Genomic DNA, 19,063 nt, shown 5'->3' with positions numbered 1-19,063 from the left:
GCTTTAAATGATACATTAAACAAGATGGACTTAACTGATATTTATAGGACATTCCATCTCAAAACAGCAGACTACACTTTCTTCTCAATTGCACATGGAACATTCTCCAGGATAGATCATATCTTGGGTCACAAATCAAGCCTTGGTAAACTTAAGAAAATTAAAATCGTATCAAGTATCTTTTCCGACCACAATGCTGAGACTAGATATCAATTACAGGAAAAAATCTGTAAAAAATACAAACACATGGAGGCTAAACAATACACTACTTAATAACGAAGAGATCCCTGAAGAAATCAAAGAGGAAATCAAAAAACACGTAGAAACAAATGACAATGAAAACACGATGACCCAAAACCTATGGGATGCAGCAAAAGCAGTTCTAAGAGGGACGTTTATAGCAATACAATCCTACCTTAAGAAAAAAGAAACAACTCAAATAAACAACCTAACCTTACACCTAAAGCAATTAGAGAAAGAAGAACAAAAAAACCCCAAAGTTAGCAGAAGGAAAGAAATCATAAAGATCAGATCAGAAAGAAATGAAAAAGAAATGAAGGACACTATAGCAAAGATCAATAAAACTAAAAGCTGGTTCTTTGAGAAGATAAACAAAACTGATAAACCATTAGCCAGACTCATCAGGAAAAAAAAGGGAGAAGACTTAAATCAATAGAATTAGAAATGAAAAAGGAGAAGTAACAACTGACACTGAAGAAATACAAAGGATCATAAGAGATTACTACAAGCAACTATACGCCAATAAAATGGACAACCTGGAAGAAATGGACAAATTCTTAGAAATGCACAACCTTCCAAGACTGAACCAGGAAGAAACGGAAAATATGAACAGACCAATCACAAGCACTGAAATTGAAACTGTGATAAATAATCTTCCAACAAACAAAAGCCCAGGAACAGATGGCTTCACAGGCGAATTCTATCAAACATTTAGAGAAGAGCTAACACCCATCCTTCTCAAACTCTTCCAAAATATAGCAGAGGGAGGAACACTCCCAAAGTCATTCTACGAGGCCACCATCACCCTGATACCAAAACCAGACAAAGATGTCACAAAGAAAAAAAACTACAGGCCAATATCACTGATGAAAATAGATGCAAGAATCCTCAACAAAATACTAGCAAACAGAATCCAACAGCACATTAAAAGGATCATACACCATGATCAAGTGGGGTTTTTCCCAGGAATTCAAGGATTCTTCAATATATGCAAATCAATCAATGTGATATACCATATTAACAAATTGAAGGAGAAAAACCATATGATCATCTCAATAGATGCAGAGAAAGCTTTCGACAAAATTCAACACCCATTTATGATAAAAACACTCCAGAAAGTAGGCATAGAGGGAACTTTCCTCAACATAATAAAGGCCATATATGACAAACCCACAGCCAACATCGTCCTCAATGGTGAAAAACTGAAACTATTTCCACTAAGATCAGGAACAAGACAAGGTTGCCCACTCTAACCACTGTTATTCAACATAGTTTTGGAAGTTTTAGCCACAGCAATCAGAGAAGAAAAAGAAATAAAAGGAATCCAAATTGGAAAAGAAGTAAAACTGTCACTGTTTGCAGATGACATGATACTATACATAGAGTACCCTAAAGATGTTACCAGAAAACTACTAGAGCTAATCAATGAATCTGGTAAAGTAGCAGGATACAAAATTAATGCACAGAAATCTCTTGCATTCCTATACACTAAAGATGAAAAATCTGAAAGTGAAATTAAGAAAACACACCCATTTACCACTGCAACAAAAAGAATAAAATACCTAGGAATAAACCTACCTAAGGAGACAAAAGACCTGTATGCAGAAAACTATAAGACACTGATGAAAGAAATTAAAGATGATACAAATAGATGGCGAGATATACCATGTTCCTGGATTGGAAGAATCAACATTGTGAAAATGACTGTACTATACTCAAAGCAATCTACAGATTCAATGCAATCCCTATCAAACTACCACTGGCATTTTTCACAGAACTAGAACAAAAAATTTCACAATTTGCATGGAAACACAAAAGACCCCAAATAGCCAAAGCAAACTTGAGAAAGAACAACGGAGCTGGAGGAATCAGGCTCCCTGACTTCAGACTATACTACAAAGCTATGGTAATCAAGACAGTATGGTACTGGCACAAAAACAGAAACATAGATCAATGGAACAGGATAGAAAGCCCACAGATAAACCTACGCACATATGGTCACCTTATCTTTGATAAAGGAGGCAAGCATGTACAGTGGAGAAAAGACAGCCTCTTCAATAAGTGGTGCTGGGAAAACTGGACAGCTACATGTAAAAGAATGAAATTAGAACACTCCCTAACACCATACACAAAAATAAACTCAAAATGGATTAAAGACCTAAATGTAAGGCCAGACACTATCAAACTCTTAGAGGAAAACATAGGCAGAACACTCTATGATATAAATTACAGCAAGATCCTTTTTGACCCACCTCCTAGAGAAATGGAAATAAAAACACAAATAAACAAATGGGACCTAATGAAACTTAAAAGCTTTTGCACAGCAAAGGAAACCATAAACAAGACCAAAAGACAACCCTCAGAATGGGAGAAAATATTTGCAAATGAAGCAACTGACAAAGGATTAATCTCCAAAATTTACAAGCAGCTCATTCAGCTCAATATCAAAAAAACAAACAACCCAATCCAAAAATGGGCAGAAGACCTAAATAGACATTTCTCCAAAGAAGATATACAGATTGCCAACAAACACATGAAAGAATGCTCAACATCATTAATCATTAGAGAAATGCAAATCAAAACTACAATGAGATATCATTTCACACCACTCAGAATGGCCATCATCAAAAAATGTACAAACAATAAATGCTGGAGAGGGTGTGGAGAAAAGGGAACCCTCTTGCACTGTTGGTGGGAATGTAAATTGATACAGCCACTATGGAGAACAGTATGGACGTTCCTTAAAAAACTAAAAATAGAACTACCATACAACCCAGCAATCCCACTACTGGGCATATACCCTGAAAAAACCATAATTCAAAAAGAGTCATGTACCACAATGTTCATTGCAGCTCTATTTACAATAGCCAGGACGTGGAAGCAACCTAAGTGTCCATCGACAGATGAATGGATAAAGAAGATGTGGCACATATATACAATGGATTACTCAGCCATAAAAAGAAACAAAATTGAGTTATTTGTAGTGAGGTGGATGGACCTAGAGTCTGTCATACAGAGTGAAGTAAGTCAGAAAGAGAAAAACAAATACCGTATGCTAACACATATATATGGAATCTAAAAAAAAAAAAAAAAGGTCATGAAGAACCTAGGGGCAAGACAGGCATAAAGACACAGACCTACTAGAGAATGGACTTGAGGATACGGGGAGGAGGAAGGGTAAGCTGGGACAAAGTGAGAGAGTGGCATGGACATATATACACTACCACATGTAAAATAGATAGCTAGTGGGAAGCAGCCGCAAGCACAGAGAGATCAGCTCGGTGCTTTGTGACCACCTAGAGGGGTGGGATAGGGAGGGTGGGAGGGGGGGAGACGCAAGAGGGAAGAGATATGGGGACATATGTATATGTATAACTGATTCCCTTTGTTATAAAGCAGAAACTAACACACCATTGTAAAGCAATTATACTCCAATAAAGATGTTAAAAAAAAAAAAGATCCCACAAGTTGCGCGGTACAGCCAAAAAAAAAGTAGTTTGTGCAAAAAGGGACTAGGGATTTGAGGTGTCAGCAAGCTTCATGAGTCAACAGTGTGAAATAGCTGTCAAAAAGCAAGTCAGTCAGGCAGAAATTTGGAGTTCAGAAATCACAGGGAGAGAATGTTTCACTAAACCCTGGGTCAGTCAGACTCCATTTGAAATGATATATCCTATTTTAGGGCCCCATAATTTTTTTTAGGCATATAAAAAGTGTAGACAACAACAAAACCCCACTAATATCCCCAACCCTCCCTTGATGAGTAAAATACAGATAGAACTGAAGCCTCCTGTCTACGCTTTCCTGATCCCCTTCACCTCCCTCCCTCCCAGGGGCAGTCTTTTGAATTAGGTGCTTATTATCCTATGCATGCCTTTTTACCACATGTGAGTTTTTATTTAAAATATGTAAGGAATTATCTTACACACTTTTAAACTTTATATAAATGGTATCTTATCATCCGTTGATGCATGTAGCTCCTGTTCCATTCATTTTCACTCTACGAGTATGCCACAATTTACCCATACTCCTCATAGTGCCATATTTCACACTTACAACAAGGCTGCAGTAGTAATAGCTGACATCACCGTGTGCCAGGCACTGTTACAAGTGCTTTCCATGTATTAAGCCCATTTTATCAATAAGTATGTTTCCTTGTGCACACATTCAGGGGTCCACTGTGTATATGTGCTTCATAAAGAGGGAATTAAACAAAAAGGGGGCGGGTGACCAGCATTATAGGAAGTGATGTTGTAAGAGAAATGGTGGAAGAAAGTAGGATAGTTTGGCTTGAAACAAATATAGGTGACAGAGCTCACAGAATGATGGATTAGAGTCAGAGGAGACCTCAGTGACCATCTAAAGCCTGATTTGATGTTTGAAGCCCCACTCAAACATCCCTGGTCTTATTATCCAATGCTCTATTTATCCTGAGATGATAACAGTTTCTATATAACTTCTGACCTCAGGACCAAATTCTGCCATCTGGAATGACATGGAATCAACTTAACCCCACTTTCACAGCATATATGTTCAAACCCTGAGCATCATTTTCACTCCCCAGTCCCACTCTGTCCAAATCCTCTCACAGCTAAATATACCTAGCTCCCTCAATGATTCACCACATGACATGGTTTCCAAGAATTCTCACCACCTTGGCTATATACCAATTTGTCCAAGTTCATCTTTAATTGTGACATCCAGAAATGAGCATAACTTTCTAAATGTGGTGTGACCATTGTGAAGCAGATTGAGACAAACACCTCCCTTGTTATGAACTCCATAGTCCTGCTAATGGGTCCTAAAATCACAATAGATTTTTTCCCTTGTCATATCTTTGTGGATTCATACTGCGTTTACAGTTAAATTCAAGCCCTCGAGTCTGTTTCATATGGACAACCATCACCATTGTTCTGTAGTTGTGAGGGTAAAAGAAACCATTAAAACATCTTCCCCCTCGTCCCCATTATGAGAATAATATATAGTACTTTATAAAATCTGAAAATCAAAACCATGATTTTTAATATTTAACAGTTGTATATAGTCTTTCATCATGTGGAAGTGTCAATTTACTTAACCAGTCACCTAACGTTAGATATTAAGATTGTTTTGAAAGAAATTGTTTGCCATTATAAATCATGTTACAGCAAATATCCTGGTACATAAATACAATCCAAATCTTACCATGATTGACAAGGCCTCTGATTACCCCTCTGACCCGACCTTGTACTGCACTCTCCCACTTCTCAGGATCCTCCAGCCTCACTGGCCTCTTCAGCTGTTCCTTGATAAGCCAAGCTCATTCCTGCCCCAAGGCCTTTGCATTTACTGTTTCCTTTTCCTGAAATGTTTTTCTCATTTTTTTCCTGACTTGCTCCTTCACTTTGCTCAGATCTCAGCTTAAATATCTCCTCTTCAGAGAGGCCTCTCCCAAACACTCGTCCAAAGTACTCTTTTCCTACCCCATCATTCTCTATGATTTGACTATATTTTCTTTTTATCTCGTATCATCTAAAATTATTTTATTTGTTTTTCTGGTCACTATGAGTCTCTCTCCACAAGAATGTCTTCAGTTTCACGAGGCCAAGGATTTTACCTGTCTTGTTTATTGCATCCTCAGCACCTAGAAGCGGTGCCTGATACATAGTTTGATGCTCAAAAAAGATTTATAAATCTTTTTACATATCAATGACTATTTCCTTAGTATAAATACCTATGTGTATAATTATTGAGCCAAAGGATAGGAACATTTTTAAGGCTTTTGATGCATATTTTCAAGTTGCTTTCCAGAAAGGTATGCCAAACTACACTTCTAACAACAACAGACAGGAATGCCCACCTTTGTCACTTTTGCCAACACTGGACATAACAAGAAAAACCCCCTAACTTTGCTTCTTTGAATAAGACAGAGCAAAAGACAGAGTTCTATGACATGTCCTAGAGACACGTCGCCAGGATGACATTGACCCATTGATTGCTACAGGCTGGGTATGGTCCTCTGACCATTTACACATTTATCTATATTATATGCCTCAAAAACACTCTATTACCCTGTCCATGTGTCTCTATTTTATCCAAAGTACAAGAGTGGCATCTGAAGGGCTATCATAAGGAAGAACAATTAGACTTTTACATAGCCAAGACTCACTGGGATGATTTATAGGACAGCTCAACAAGGAACTACTTTCCAACACCTACTTGGAATACAATGGCCTGCCCTGTCTCATGACTGTGAGCCTCCCCCTACTAGATTGCTTGTTTTCAAGCAAGCAGAGGCTAGATAAACACCTGGGAGTGGTATTATAGAACAGTCATGACGTACATGACAGATGTATTCACACAAATGCCATGTGCACTAGCTTTAGCTTCATCCTATTTTCTCTCACACCAGGACGCAGATCAGAATATAAGAGAGGGAGCAAGATCTTGCCACAGACAAAATGTCAAATATGATGTATGTGGGGTGTGTGTGTATCACAACTGCTAGCAACCCACCAGCATGTCCCAACATCATAGCTGAGAACCACTATAATAGAGAGATTGTTTATATAAAAGAAGTGGGAAGTCGAGATGAAAGACCTCTGGGGTTCCTTTAAGCCGGTGGTTCTCAACCCTGGCTGCACATAAGAAATCTCTGGGAAGCTTTTCAAAAAGGCCAGGTCCCACCTCAGACCAATTAAATCAGAATATCTGGGGGTGGGGTCCCAGGATCCCTGTGTTTAAAAGCTCCCTGGGGGATCCTAACCGTGCAGCCAGGGTTGAGAATTATTTCTTTAGAGTCTATAATTCTTCTAGCACTGATTTCAGTGTTACATTATATCTCAGAATGATAAGATCTGGTAAAAATTGTAACATAAAGGATACCAGGCTAGGAATTAGGAGCCTTGGGCTCTAGTCTTATATTTAATACTTGGCATGACCTTGGAGAAGTCCCTCCATCCAAGTTTATCTCCATTCTTTCATGACTAGAGACCAGAATACCTCCTCCCTCTTTTCTGCCAAAGGGGACAAATGGGAATATTTGTTAAAATGCTTACAGTGCTTTAATAACAACACCGGCATGATATTTTATCCTTCACAAGGTGCTCTTGCATATATTCCTTCTTTTAACTTCTCAGATACCATATAACCCCATATAAAGGTAGTATTATTAAAACCCATTTATTAAAAACAACAACAAAACCCATTTACACAACTTTGACTGTTACTTTGACTCAGGATATTAGTGCTGGAAGGGACCTTATATATCACTATTCCAGCCTCGTCCCTTTATTACATAAATAAGGAATCTGAGGCTCAGAGAGATTAAGTGACTTGCTTAAGGCCATCCAACTAAACAGTGGCAAAGTCAAGACTAGAACTCATGTCTACCTGGCTTCTAAGCTATCATTTCTTTACTACAGCACATGGCCTATCCTTCGGCATCTCCTTAGTACAGATAGGAAATATGGCTGAATGAGGAAACCTAGTTTTTTCAGCATTAGCTTTGGACAAGTCATCATTTTGGTACCTGCTGCAGTCTCCTTTGCAGATACCTAGTGATTCATACCAGCCCACTTCAGCTGGGTTGAAACAATAATAATCAGGATGGCCTTCATGCAAAGCATCAAGGTCTACAGCTGATGTGTCTACAAGCAGTCTGATCAAAGAGCAGTCCATGTACTTCGAGGCCTCCAAAAGGGAGAAACTAGATTGTATGTCAACTTGCTCCCCTTAAAACCCAGTTATATTCTCAAGTTATAAAATCAGGGAAAAAGCCTAGAAAAGAATCATCTCTCAGTGTTTTAGAGATAGGATTTATCATTGATAGCAAATATCACTTACTTGCATTTTTGGCTATACTTCTATATTTCCTTTTTAAGCTTACAGCAACAGTGCTATTATAGCTACGCTTGTGTGTGTGTGTGTGTGTGTGTGTGTGTCTGTGTGTGTGTGTATGATAAGCTTTCCTCAAGGACAAGTATACCCATATTTGCTTGCCATTTGGAAACTCCTTCCCCAGAGTTTTAGGTCCTCTACCATTTGTTCCTGTGTGTACTTCTCACCTGTGCTTCCTATTACTTGGCTGACCTTTTCATCAACAATCAGCTCATGCTTACCACTTCAACCACAGTAGAGAGCATAAATGTTTGCTGAGTAAGTGAATCAAAGTCAGACATGTTCTGCCCCACTTACTCTCAGTGTCCCAGCTCTGTGTCCCGCTACTATCTCTACTATCAAGTCTTTGCAATATGCTATTCGTTGTGCCAGAAAATGGCTTCCCAGGTGCTCCCAAGACTGTATTTCCCTTTCTGTCTTATAATGCAGCAAGAGTCGTCTCTTTCATGGCATGTTCATAAACTATATCTACTTGGTTTGGCTTTACAGTCACTCTTAAAAGCCCCTCAGTCCATCTCCCTGAGATGAGTATGCTGAGGTCCTGTGATGTGTTCCTATTTCTTTGGCTTGTTTTCCCATTAGATTATAAACTCTCTGAGGCTAAGGATGAGCTCTTAGTCCCACTAAGAGCACATGGTATGTTGCATTCCTGATGACTTTCCAAATGACTTAAGGCCACCATGGCTGTCTATTCCTCATGACTTGCTTCTCTCTGGTGTTGTGGCTTTACAAGGCTCAGTTCCCCATGTGGTGCACTATCAGCTAATGAAATCGAATAACCTTCCAGGAATCCAGCTAGGGTAATTTGTGAGCTGTTCTCTTTAAGTGGAATGTGGCTGCAGGCCACAGTTGGGGTAGTGATGAACTGCAATGCCTGGGAAGTTAATGTTTCAACACAGAACACCTAGGTTTGATAAATACGTAGGATTATCATTGTGTAAGTAAATAGAGCATGCCTCAAAGTCAGATTGTTTCTAACTAGCCTTAACTTTGGTGTGTTCAATCTTAAAGTTCCCACTCAGCTTCTGGTCTACAGTTTTCACTGATATGACCATGATGTGGTAGAAACAAACTGGACTTGGAGTCAGAACATTTGATTTCAAGTCCTGACTGTCACTTTGTTTTATGTCCCTGGGCAAGGTCATTTCCCTCTCGTGGGTCTCAGATCCAGCTGTAAAATACAAATAATAAACACCTCACTGGATTTTTTTTTTTGGTGACAATGAAAAGAGGTAACATATATGAGAATGGTTTATAAACTGTAAAGTGCTTTAAAAATGTGAAAGATTATTACGGTCACACTGGAACCAGTTTCAATGAGATGGTATAGAACACTACTACCTGTTCAGACTGGTCAGAACTTGAAAACATGAAAAGAGCCTCCCTGTGCACCCAAGCAGCCCTCTCAACTAGCCCCCGGTTCCATACAGAGCTGGCCCAACAAGCAACCCTCAGCAGAGCCAGTGCCTCTGAACACGATCAAAGGACTGAGGTGTAGGGTCTGGGGCCGGCACACCCTCACTGGCAGTGAAGGCTAATGATTAGAACCCCTGAAAGAGATGAGCTGCCTCCTACCCCTTGGATGTTCTTCTTGGACACCTTAACTAATTTTGTTGGCTTCCATTCCTCATCATCCCCATCACCACCATCACCATCACTGTCCTCAGGCTCATTCACAGAATATTCTGAACAATATTTTATATCTTCGATGTCCATGCTTTGCTCCAGGAACTTTTCTTTAAACCGGGAAGGTTTGGGCTAAGAAAAAAAGTTTGGAATGCTTATTTAATTAAAAACAACAACAACAACATGTGGATTATATCTTCCCAGTGGCTGCTGCCAGCTATATTCTCAGAGCAGAGATTTCAGATGCCCTCAAATATACCCCAATTGGCTTTCCCAATCAGAAGAAATTCTGCTTTAGCCTTTGGCCTCACAGAGTCTTTGAAGGGAGAGAAACTGAAGGGATAGAGGCTGAGCAATCTGAGGGAGGAGGGAGGGACTCATGATATGATAAGTATCTTTGGATGGACAGCCGAACACTGCTCTTTTCTATGTGCCTCCTCCTCAGTTGTGTTGCATAATGCCTGTACATGGTCCAAAGTCAGCCGTCTAGGGAGGGAGAATGCCTTATTTTCCTCAAGATTGCACTGTAGTTTTATTTGGGACTCCATAGAAAATTGAGATGCTGGAATGTGGGAATTTTAACTCTCAACCACTTCTGAAAGGTGATTTTAGTACACTCACCCCAAACCTTGGCTATGCGAAGGTATCACAGGCCCTGAGCAGTTTACCTTAGGTGGGATATATTCGAAAGAAGAGTCTGGAGATAGAAGGGTATCCTTAGGAAGATGAGATTTCTGTCTGCTGGCTACTTGGAGGAGGTTCAGTTTCTATTTGAAAAGAAGAGACAAAGTGTACATTGCAGGGCAGCTTCTGAGAGTGTTCATGGCTAAAACATAAAGATTCCTAAGTTAACTTAATCTTAAGCCATGGTAAAGTGAGGCAGGGTAAGAGCAAAGTAGGTTGAAGGACTCCCACTTTACAAGATCAGTATTAGATTCAGAAAAGAGCAAATTAAAAAATGTGTTTATACCATCTGAAATGCACATGACCATACCACATGGAAACTAGATGTAGACCTCATAAAGTTGAGCCAAGTCATTATACTCAGGGTTGCTCCCACGAGCTGGCCTCAGTTGCAAGAGGGTCTCCCAGGGCTTATTAAATGGGTGGGAAGCTGTACTACCTGCTTCATGATTTTGTTCTCTCGGAGAAGTTGCTGATTTTGCTCACACACTTCCTGCATCTTCTCAAGTTCTTCATCCTATTTCCAGATAATGCAGTGATAGGTGGGGTTATTTTGGGCACTACATGTGGGTTACCAAACAACTCACAGAGATGAAAACATACTACTGCCAAGTTGCTGGCAGCAGGTGGTTTTTGCACAGCAGGCACTGGCGCCCAGAGAAATGCCTGATCCCCACCAATTCCTAGGTGTCCTGAGTGCCACCTCTATTCCAACGCTCCCAAGCGGCCACGACCGCACTTGCAGGAATGCCTTCCTCGTTCTTTTCTATTTTCTAGCCTCATATCCCTTATTCACATCAGGATGCTGATAAAGAAACCCACCCAGAGAGTCAGATGTTTCTTTGAAGCCTACAGATGCTTTTGTCCACGCTTCTCAACACAGATTAGGCAGTTTATTTGCTACACTAATAAGCCTGATTAAACTTCCTTGGCACTTACGATAATTGGATTCATGCCTACCACCTTAACACGTTTGGTTATGTCTTTGATGGGCGGTGCCAAGGAAGCCGTAGAGACTGGTGGTTCAGGAAAAAGACTCTAAGTTGGATAAAATAGTGCTCCAACATGCTACTAAAGGGTGTGGTGTTCCCAGCCTCTGGAAGAAATGCAGACCCCAGGCATTTTACAAACAGGTCAGGTCTCAACTCAGAACAGGCACAGGAAGAGACAGCTAAATGCCCCTAGGATTCTACTGGATGATTTAACTTTCTCAACTCTTTAGAGCTCAGGGTTGAGGCAAAGAACCAGGAGGCCTCGAAGTCTGGTATGGAGTATGTACTGTCATTTCTGTACCAAAACGGAGGTAATCCTATGTGTGGCTACATCCTAAACACCCCTAAATTGATCAAACAGGGCAACAAGGCAATAGAGGCTACCATTATAAAAGGCTACCATTATAAAGCTTTTTGTCAGTAGGTAATTACTCTTTCCTGCAGGTACAGTCATGTGAATCAGACAGGATTCTCAGTCAGGCCTGGGGACCCCATCTCTGGAGACCTTTGCCTCATCTCCATACCTGACACTTCAGGATGCTCAGCAGCTGTTGTTCCTTTTCGCTGACGGACTCCTCGAGCTGCTTCTCCGCCATTTGGCTTTGCTGCAGCTGGCTGAGGAGGTATAGCACCTAGAGAAAGATACAACCCAAAGGTACCAAAGGAATGAGAGGAAAAAGGAATTCTGGTTTAGTCCAAGCAGTGATCCAGTTACTCCTTTGTGATTTCAAAGTAAATTGTTCTCTTTGGCTCTCATGGCTTGAAGTATCATCATGTTCATCTTGGTATTAAAGTTGAAGGCTAAGAGCCATTGTCACTGGTATGTGTAAACTTATTAGATAAGTCATTTTTCTCTATTTCTGGTTTCTTATTTGCAAAAGTTGGAAAAGACTACGTGGTCTTTTGAAGGAAACTTCATACCCCCATTATTATTATTATTATTTTTAACTAACAACAAAGAGCAACAATGGTTTGTTTTTCCGTATAGCTTCTTGGCTCGCCAGCTTACCTTCTCTTGGTGCTGTTGCTCCACTCTCACCAGCTCTGCCTGTAACTCTGTCTCTATTTCAGCAAAATGATTTCGTTCCTCAAACAGCATCTTCTGCATGTCAGCACAGCTGGCCTTGTTCTGTTTCAGGCTGCTTTCAAGCTTGCTGACCTGTATTTTGGAGGAGACCAGCTGGAAGGGATAAAAGAAGATCAGTTTATTTGGAGAATGGCCACCTTTCCCCATTCATTAGGCAGGAAAATGTCAGCTTTCTTGAAATGGACTGAGAAAAGTTCTTCCATGTCCAAGTCCATTCTTATGTTTTCATGTCATATGGATTCTATCATTGAATAGAATCACCACCACCCAAACCAAGAGCCGAGATAGATATCTGTTGAGATAGGTATCTTAGGGCTGGAAGCCACTGCTGAGGTCATTTAATCTCTTGTTCTACCTCAAGGCAAGAATAAATCTAACACAAACAGTATCTGACAATTCCAAATTCTGATACTCAAGAAGTTCTTCCTTAATTTTAAAGAGAAATCCATAGCACACACCCTTATGGCTAATTATGTCCCATTTCAGAATGTCTGTGTTCACATGTTGGAACTCGTAGACACATTAGCTGAGACTACAGCTCTGGCTCTTCAGGCTAGATTGATATCCTATGCTGTCCTAGTTTTATATTCTCTACTAGCCCAGATAGTGAACATCATAAACACCAGTGTTCACAAGACTAATCAGGATTTCCTTAGTAGGATAAATCTGCTAACCCAACACAAAAATGCATAAAGGATAGCACTGCTCAAACTTGCAGAGTCAGAGTTTGTATGCTTGCTTCAATCACCAGAGGTGATCAATTTTAATTCCTCTTGTGACAGTGGAAGATGATATATTTATTTTAAGGTCAGTGAAGATGGATTTTCCTTAAGATGAATCTTTATATGTCAAAGGTTTTCTCTTTCCTAGATTGTATCTTAAACTTTTTGAATATAATACATGTCAGAGGTGTTTTAAAAAGTAGTATAGTATAATATTTTACGTTTGACCTGTCGCCTACTATGGCATCCTGATCTTTTCATAATAATAACAGTGAACATTTATTGAGCACCTGCTATATGCCAGGCATGGGTATCAACTTGCAACTCATATATATTTTTAAGTGACTGGCCTGTACTTGCCCACACCAACCTTTACCCATAAAACTATTTCTCTAATGTTTGTGTCATTGTGGTTTCTACCATGAACAGTGGCAATAACACTATGATAGTATTCTAGGCTAACATCTTATTTCAACCCACCAAGCCAGACCCCGAATTGCTGAGAGGAAGAGAGATGTTTACCTCTCCAATTAAGTATTTCAGGGCACACTTGGCTTCCAGAATGGTAGCAATATTCTCCCAGCGGTGTTTTGGCCTGTCTTCACTTTCTGCATCCAGCAGCTTCTGCTGTAGGTCAGCAATCTGAGCACTCCTTCAGGGAAAGAAACAGTGAGCCTTATTTCTAGTAGCCTCAACACCAAGGAGAGGGGAAGAGCTCTGAGGAGAAACTTCAAATAGTTTCACGGACACAGGTATCAGTTAAATACCATTTAAATAATGATTGAGTCATCTGGTTAGGGTTTTATACAGTATCTCAAATCTTGTTACAAAGGGATGCTAAGACTAACCAAATGGTTTTAGTTTATTAAATACTGGTTGAAATAAGTGGGTCATATAGTGGGACTTGGAAAGCTTTGTTTTAGTGAGGCTTTTGTTGTAGCACGTTGACCATAATGTGACTTTGTCTTGAGGCCACATAAGCTGGAACTGTGACGTGGTGGCTCACCTATGCAAGGACAAGATTCAGGTTAGAGACCTTAAGGAAAAAAATCTCAGAAGAACAAACAGGTAGATGCTCTTTGCTGGAATCTAACACCAAACTGATACCTATGGCTGGTGTCGTGAGAGGTTATCTTGGAGTACCTGCCACAGGACTGAGAAGTTTCTACGAAAACTAGATACCACGACCCTGGTTATAGCTTCCAGATACTTTACGGTCAAGTATAGCCTGAGACCAAGATGTACACAATATTTCAGTTTCGTCAATAGCTTCCTTCTCAAATTTGCTAGGTGTCCAGTGAGAGGGAGCATACCGGCATGTGTGTAACATGCAGTGCTATGTAAGGTACTATAAAGAAGATGGGTACTAAAATAATCTAAGATAGCAGTTCTAAACTTTTTGGGTCTTAGGACCCCTTTACACTCTTAAAAATTATTGAGGACCTCTAAGAAATTCTGCTCATGTATGTTATACCTATTTACAGTTTTAGAAAGTAATTTTACAGTATTAGAAAAGTAAAACTGAGAAAAACATTATTAATTCACTTAAAATCACAACAACCCATTATACATTAACAATTACACCTGCAATGACACTATTTCCAAATAAAGTCACATTCTAAGTCACATTCTAAGGTCCGGAAAGGACATGAATGCAGGGTGGGGGAGTGTGTGTGTCACACACACACACAACAACATTTTCCAAGACGAAAAATAATGTAGTGAGAAGAGTGGGATTGTTTTACATTTTTACAAATCTCTGTAATGTCTGGTTTAGTAGAAGATAGCTGGATTCTCATATCTCCCTCTGCGTTTAATCTTTTGTGACATGTTCTGGTTGATGTAAATGAAGGTAATCTGGCCGCACGTGGATATGTAGCTGGACAAAGGAGGAGCATTTTATTTTATTATTTTATTTTATTGTGGCCATGCCGTGCGACTTGTGGGATCTTAGTTCCCCGACCAGGGATTGAACCCAGGCCACTGCAGTGAAAGCGCCGAGTCCTAACCACTGGACTGCCAGGGAATTCCTGGGAGGAGCTTTTTTTTTAAAAATTTTATTTATTTTTGGCTGCGTTGGGTCTTTGTTGCTGTGCATGGGCTTTCTCTAGTTGCGGCGAGCGGGAGCTACTCTTCGTTGTGGTGCGTGGACTTCTCATTGTGGTGGCTTCTCTTTGTTGCGGAACAGGAGCTCTAGGCGCACGGACTTCAATAGTTGTGGCACTAGGGCTCAGTAGTTGTGGCTCGTGGGCTCTAGAGTGCAGGCTCAGTAGTTGTGGTGTACAGGCTTAGTTGCTCCACGGCATGAGGGATCTTCCCAGACCAGGGCTCGAATCCCTGTCCCCTGCATTGGCAGGCGGATTCTTAACCACTGTACCACCAGGGAAGTCCCCAGGAGGAGCATTTTAATAGTCTTTTCAGATAATTGTGGATATTCTTCTTTGAGACTACACCAAAACCCAACAAGTTCCTTAAAAGTTAGTTGAAATGTGGTTACTTGCAATCTGAATGGATCTGTTACTCAAACGTGACTCTGTAACATGTCATTTGGACAGTCATACAGAGCCTTCAAATCAACACATTTCATCACACAATATAAAAAAGACCACAATTGTTAATATCACTACCGGTCTCATTAGAAAAGTTACGAAAAACTGTCAAGTTTACAGTGGCAGATACACGTTTTCCAAAATTCTAAGTTTTGCTTGAAAGCTCAAATTTTATTTTTGGTGACAAACACTGTCATTTGTTTTCCTTGACTTGACAGGCTCACTCGGTTCATTTTTGAGAAAATGGCTGCCAAGTACCCAAGTCTGAATAACCATAGTTTGTCTGTCAGTCGTTCTTTCAAGTAAAAATGATGTCCCATGAAAAAAGAGGCCTGTTAAACTCACACCTCAAACAATTGCACAAATGCTTTTCCTCGAGAGAAACATCGTCCTTCGGCATCAGCACAAGTGGTTTATGTGTTCTTCCCATTCTGTCACACAGAATATTAAAAAGATCTGAACTCAAGGGTTGAGATTTAATAAAATTAATAATTTTTATCGCTTTATCAAAGCCAAAAGTAAAACTGACTTTTAAGTAAAACCGAAGAGTGTGTGGTGGTGAAGTATTCAATGACTGCTAGTACAGGTTTGTGCCACTGCTTTGATTCAAGCTAAGGTGTTAGCAGTTTTGTCCACTGTTGCTTTTGCACTATCATGGCAAATGTCAGTGTAGTAAAAACGGCAATGTCTTAATATTATTATAAAAACAGGGAGTCACCTAGACTCCCTGAAAGGGTCTCGGAGACCCCCCAGGAGTTTGTAGACCTCAATTTGAGAACCCTGGTCTAATATATAGTCCTTTCCTTTAACAAGCTTACAATCTGTCTAGATTGACAAGACTAATCAATGTAAAATAATTAATAAATATAAAGATAACATACATCATCTATACTACATGACCGAGTACTGTAAGTTCTGAAGGAGTTTAGAGAAGAGGAAAATTAGTGAGGGATGAAGAGTCAGGGAAGGCTTCTTGGAAGAGGTGGGCCAGAACACTTCAGAGTTGTTTTATCTATCAAATACTCTTTCTTGTCCTTAGGGAAATTCCCTTGATTAAACTCACCTCTGTCTAATTGCCCTCCACCTGGCACCTGCCCTACATTTAAATAATCATTTACTTATGCACAGTGGTCTGCAGGTAAATGTTTAACAAACAGCACCTAAAAAACCAGATCTGATTTGTAGCTTTTGCTAGTTTCTGTAGTGTAAATACTCTCACCAAAGGAATTGTAAGCTCTCAACAGTTTACAACCGTCTTGAAATTTTAACAAACAATTCTAACACACCACTGTCAGTCATTATACTGTTTCTACTCGAGAGCAAGGACAATGCCATCTATTCTTTCTATATATCCCAACTGCATCCAGTGCAGCACAAAGCAGACACTCAAATGTTGAGCAACTTAAAGATGTATCCAAAGATAAACAGCTAGTATGTGTTGCTAAAAACAAATTAAATGGTCTCCAAGGTCTTCTGGGCAATAAAATTCTATTACCCTAAGACACAATAAAATATCTGTCAAAGTTCTGTTCCTTCTAGATTTCACAGACACTTAAAAGAAAGTAACAGTGATTAAAGAGAAGAGCATTCATTGAGCACTTCTAATATGCCAGGTACTGTGCTATGTACTTTACTTTCTAATCTCATTTAATGGTCATGATACTTTACTTATGCATTATATTATATCTACTTTGCTGATGATCTCTAAAGTTCTCCTTCTCCCAGGTTGTTGATCTTCTGGTATCATTTCTTGGGCTCCTCTAAAGTTTTGTTTTTAGTCAGTTCTTGTGGTATATGATAAAGACCATAGGCTTTGGAATTAGATAAACTGAATTTCGAATCTCAGTTCTGTATAAACTTTAGCAAATTTTTTAAGATCTTTGAACTTTAGCTTAGATCTCTAAAGCGAGAAGAATGATACTTACCTCACAAGGTATACCTCACAGGGAGAGACTGAATGAGAAAATGTATCTAACATGTCTAGTGAAGTGTATAGCTCAAAAGATCGTTACTTTCTCTTGTTTCTCCTACATCACAAAGCTTCTGAAAAACAAGCTTTAGAATAACTGATTGATAGGTTCTATTTTGATTCAAGGCATAAATTTTTATAATGCCTTAGACATAGTCCCATTACCTGAGTTCCATTTCAGTCTCTAGGCTTTCAATCTGCTTTGTAATGGAATCCTCTGACTCAGAAACTTGACCACGCAGTTCAGCAAGTGAGAATGTACGCCTCTGTAAAGAAGAATAGTGGGGATGAGGGTGAAGTACTACTTGGAAAGTAATTCTTCCAAGTAGTGAGAGGGCTTCTGGGGAGTGTGGAGTCTGATCATTGGTAATGTATTTCCATAGGGCACTTACGCGGAGTTTAGGAGGCGGATTCTCCCCAGATTCCACTTTTTCTTTGAGCTGAGCCACATCCTGAGCCAGGATCTTTCTGTCTTCAAGAAGGTCATTCAGATGGCGTTTGGCTTCCTCAGTACTGACCATAACCTCAATTTCATTTCCAAGCCAACTCTAGAAGATAAATCAGTGATGTTGGGTTAGGGATGAGGAATCTCTGGCCCATGGGCTATATTCAGCTCCAGGTTTAATTTCACTTGGACCAGAGCTCAAGTAACTAGAAGTGAGATTTCCATTTGTGCCTACACTGACCAAAAATCCCAATAATGCTCTAAGAGCCTTTAACAGCAATATCCCAAAAGGTCACAAGAAAAGTTTTCTGCAGAAAATCTTTCTCCAGATATCCTAGCATTTCTATGTATTCTGTCTTTACCTTCTCCACTTTCTCCTTAACCTTTGTCCTTAACAAGTCATAATATAGAACTGAAGTATATTTAGATTATCTGTTCTATTTAATAAATAGATAACTATTATTAATCTTTAAAATAGATGAATGGAATTTAAAAAAAAAGCAAACAAAATTAACTAAATTCAGTTTTTAAAAAAGTAACCATCCCTGAGAAACCTTTCACTTTTGGATGAAGATATACCATGCTAACAGTAATCAAAGAAAGCTGGAGTGGATATATTAACATCAAATAATATAGAATTTACATCAAAGAATATTATTAAAAAGAACAAAGGCTGGAGGTATCATGCTCCTTGATTTCAAACTATACTACAATGCCACAGTAATCAAAACAGTATGGTACTGGCACAAAAACAGACACATGGATAAATGGAACAGAATAGAGAGCCCAGAAATGAACCCACACTTATATGGGCAATACATCTATGACAATGGAAGCAAGAATATACCAATGGGGAAAAGACAGCCTCTTCAAT

General features: G+C 39.5%; 1 protein-coding gene across 1 annotated transcript in view; it reads right to left on the bottom strand.

Annotated features, from left to right (window-relative positions):
- The window catches only part of KIF4A (kinesin family member 4A), a 125,650-nt gene that overhangs the window by 6,173 nt on the left and 100,414 nt on the right, over positions 1-19,063 (bottom strand). The window contains exons 20-27 of the mRNA XM_059911463.1: positions 18,137-18,292; positions 17,910-18,010; positions 13,749-13,878; positions 12,427-12,597; positions 11,942-12,049; positions 10,865-10,942; positions 10,410-10,508; positions 9,691-9,873 (exon numbers count right to left, since the gene is read on the bottom strand). Coding sequence (XP_059767446.1) covers positions 9,691-9,873; positions 10,410-10,508; positions 10,865-10,942; positions 11,942-12,049; positions 12,427-12,597; positions 13,749-13,878; positions 17,910-18,010; positions 18,137-18,292 — 1,026 coding nt within the window. The remainder of the gene's footprint in view (positions 1-9,690; positions 9,874-10,409; positions 10,509-10,864; positions 10,943-11,941; positions 12,050-12,426; positions 12,598-13,748; positions 13,879-17,909; positions 18,011-18,136; positions 18,293-19,063) is intronic.

This window comes from Balaenoptera ricei, chromosome X, assembly GCF_028023285.1.
Source record: "Balaenoptera ricei isolate mBalRic1 chromosome X, mBalRic1.hap2, whole genome shotgun sequence".
Lineage (NCBI taxonomy): Eukaryota > Metazoa > Chordata > Mammalia > Artiodactyla > Balaenopteridae > Balaenoptera > Balaenoptera ricei.
This window is presented reverse-complemented; position numbering and strand designations above follow the sequence as displayed.